Source organism: Agelaius tricolor, unplaced genomic scaffold, assembly GCF_023055355.1.
Source record: "Agelaius tricolor isolate 1412-34295 unplaced genomic scaffold, bAgeTri1.0.p SCAF_5, whole genome shotgun sequence".
In the NCBI taxonomy this organism is placed as follows: Eukaryota; Metazoa; Chordata; class Aves; order Passeriformes; family Icteridae; genus Agelaius; species Agelaius tricolor.
In genome coordinates this window covers 28,223,812-28,226,615 of record NW_027269265.1, presented here as the reverse complement: position 1 = coordinate 28,226,615, position 2,804 = coordinate 28,223,812, and the positions used below count along the sequence as shown (strand labels likewise).

The 2,804-nt window shown below is 48.0% G+C and overlaps 1 protein-coding gene across 1 annotated transcript in view; it reads left to right on the top strand.

Annotated features, from left to right (window-relative positions):
- FOXG1 (forkhead box G1) overlaps positions 1 to 2,470 on the top strand; it is a 2,682-nt gene extending 212 nt beyond the window's left edge. The window contains exon 1 of the mRNA XM_071426979.1: positions 1 to 2,470. This exon is cut by the window's left edge and continues 212 nt beyond it. Coding sequence (XP_071283080.1) covers positions 111 to 1,490 — 1,380 coding nt within the window. The 5' untranslated portion in view covers positions 1 to 110 and the 3' untranslated portion in view covers positions 1,491 to 2,470.
- Positions 2,471 to 2,804: the final 334 nt, after the last annotated feature.

Genomic DNA, 2,804 nt, shown 5'->3' with positions numbered 1-2,804 from the left:
TGGTGCCGCCGCCGCCTCGGCCACCGCCACCGCTTCGGCCGCCGCCTCCGCCGCCGCCCCGCGCGCAGCTCCCTCAGCCGCCGCAACTTTCCCCCTCAGACTAGTGTGTGATGTTGGACATGGGAGATAGGAAGGAAGTGAAAATGCTGCCGAAATCCTCCTTTAGCATAAACAGCCTGGTGCCCGAAGCCGTCCAGAGCGACAACAACCACAGCAGCCACAGCCACCACAACAGCCACCACCCCCATCACCACCACCATCACCACCACCACCACCACCACCCGCCGCCGCAGCAGCCCCAGCGAGCGGCCGCAGCCGAGGAGGAGGACGAGGAGAAGGGGCAGCACCTCCTGCCGCCCCCCACCGCCGCCGCCTCCGGCGCCCTGGAGGTGGCCAAGGCGGACATGCTGGCGGGCAAAGGCGAAGCGGGCGCGGCGGCGGCGGCGGCGGCGGAGCTGGAGGAGAAGGAGAAAGCGGCCGAGGAGAAGAAGGGGGCGGCGGAGGGGGCCAAGGACGGGGAGAGCGGGAAGGAGGGGGAGAAGAAGAACGGCAAGTACGAGAAGCCGCCGTTCAGCTACAACGCGCTCATCATGATGGCCATCCGGCAGAGCCCCGAGAAGCGCCTCACGCTCAATGGCATCTACGAGTTCATCATGAAGAACTTCCCCTACTACCGGGAGAACAAGCAGGGCTGGCAGAACTCCATCCGGCACAACCTCTCGCTCAATAAGTGCTTCGTCAAGGTGCCCCGCCACTACGACGACCCGGGCAAAGGGAACTACTGGATGCTGGACCCCTCCAGCGACGACGTCTTCATCGGGGGCACCACCGGCAAGCTCCGCCGGCGCTCCACCACCTCTCGGGCCAAGCTGGCCTTCAAGCGGGGCGCCCGGCTCACCTCTACCGGACTGACATTCATGGATAGGGCAGGATCCTTGTACTGGCCTATGTCCCCCTTCCTCTCCCTGCACCACCCCCGGGCCAGCAGCACTTTGAGTTACAATGGGACCACGTCCGCCTACCCCAGCCACCCCATGCCCTACAGCTCAGTGTTGACTCAAAACTCCTTGGGAAACAACCACTCCTTTTCCACGTCTAATGGGTTAAGTGTTGATAGACTAGTCAATGGAGAGATACCTTATGCCACTCATCACCTCACAGCAGCAGCTCTGGCCGCCTCAGTGCCGTGTGGCTTGTCAGTTCCCTGCTCCGGCACCTATTCCCTAAATCCCTGCTCTGTAAATCTCCTAGCAGGACAGACGAGTTACTTTTTCCCCCATGTTCCTCACCCTTCAATGACTTCTCAAAGCAGCACTTCAATGACGGCCAGGGCAGCCTCCTCCTCCACGTCGCCACAGGCGCCCTCCACTCTCCCCTGTGAGTCCTTAAGACCTTCTTTGCCAAGTTTTACAACGGGACTTTCCGGAGGACTTTCTGATTATTTCACACATCAAAATCAGGGGTCTTCTTCAAACCCTTTAATACATTAACATCCATTGGATCAGACTGTAAGTGAACATTTTACACACATTTGCATTGTAAATGATAATTAAAAGGAAAAAAAAAGCAAAACAAAAAAGTCCAGGTATTTTTTATTAAGTCCCCCATTTTCTGTACGTTTGTTCAGTCTTTAGGGTTGTTTATTATTCCACCAAGGTGAGGAGTGTCAGCAAGGTGCAATGTGGGGAGATTGCATTGTAGACTATGAAGTTTGGAAGACAAAATTATAGTAGAATGTGTATCTAAATAGTGACTGCTTTTGCAATTTTTTTACTCAAATATGATAAGTCTATCACTAAAAGCCGCCCGATTCTCCATGTTTGCAGTATTATAAGTTATCATGGATATGTCGGTGGGTGCAGACCTTGAAAGAAAAAAAAACCAAACCAAACCACTAAATTTATGAAAACTATAAGAAAACCTTAAAACATAATTTGTATTTAAGCAGAATTAATACTGAAAAATGCCCAAGATCTACTTTTGGCCATTTATTATTTTATTATTTTCTTTACCGAATTGCTTTTTTTTTTTTTTTTTGTTCATTTGTTTGTTTGTTTACTTTTAGACCAAAGATTGGGTTTTAGAAAATGCACTCAGTGTACGAAGTAATTTAAAAAACAGCAACATTATTTCAGTTTTCAGCACTGCCCGTTCAAATTAATCAGAAGGGGACAAAATTAATGATTGCCTTCAGTTTGTGTTGTGTATATTTTGATGTATGTGGTCACTAACAGGTCACCTTTATTTTTTTTTCTAAATGTAGTGAAATGTTAATACCTATTGTACTTATAGGTAAACCTTGCAAATATGTAACCTGTGTTGCGCAGAAGCCGCATAAATTTGAGTGATTGTTAATGTCGTCTTAAAATTTCTTGATTGTGATACTGTGGTCATATGCCCGTGTTTGTCACTTACAAAAATGTTTACTATGAACACACAGAAATAAAAAAATAGGCTAAATTCATATATACTTGATAGTTTTTTTGTCTCTTTTATTAACCCTAATGTGGCAGAGGCTTTAAAGTTACAGTGAGATCAGAGCGCTGCTTATTGCACAGTCCACCATTTTTCACATGCTCCTTTCTTTCTCCCCCCGCCCCCTCCCATGCTGTCTTTAACTGCAGTATTTTCAAATGTAAAGGATCAGAGTATTTAATCAAACACCATGGCCAGTATTTCGATGTCCATTTTGGGGCAGAACTCTTATAAAGTCTGCTTAAAAAATGTTAGTAGGAGGTATGGTGTTTTACTAACATCTGACTTAGGCTGAAAATGCTTAACATTGCATATGTATGCAAATATAC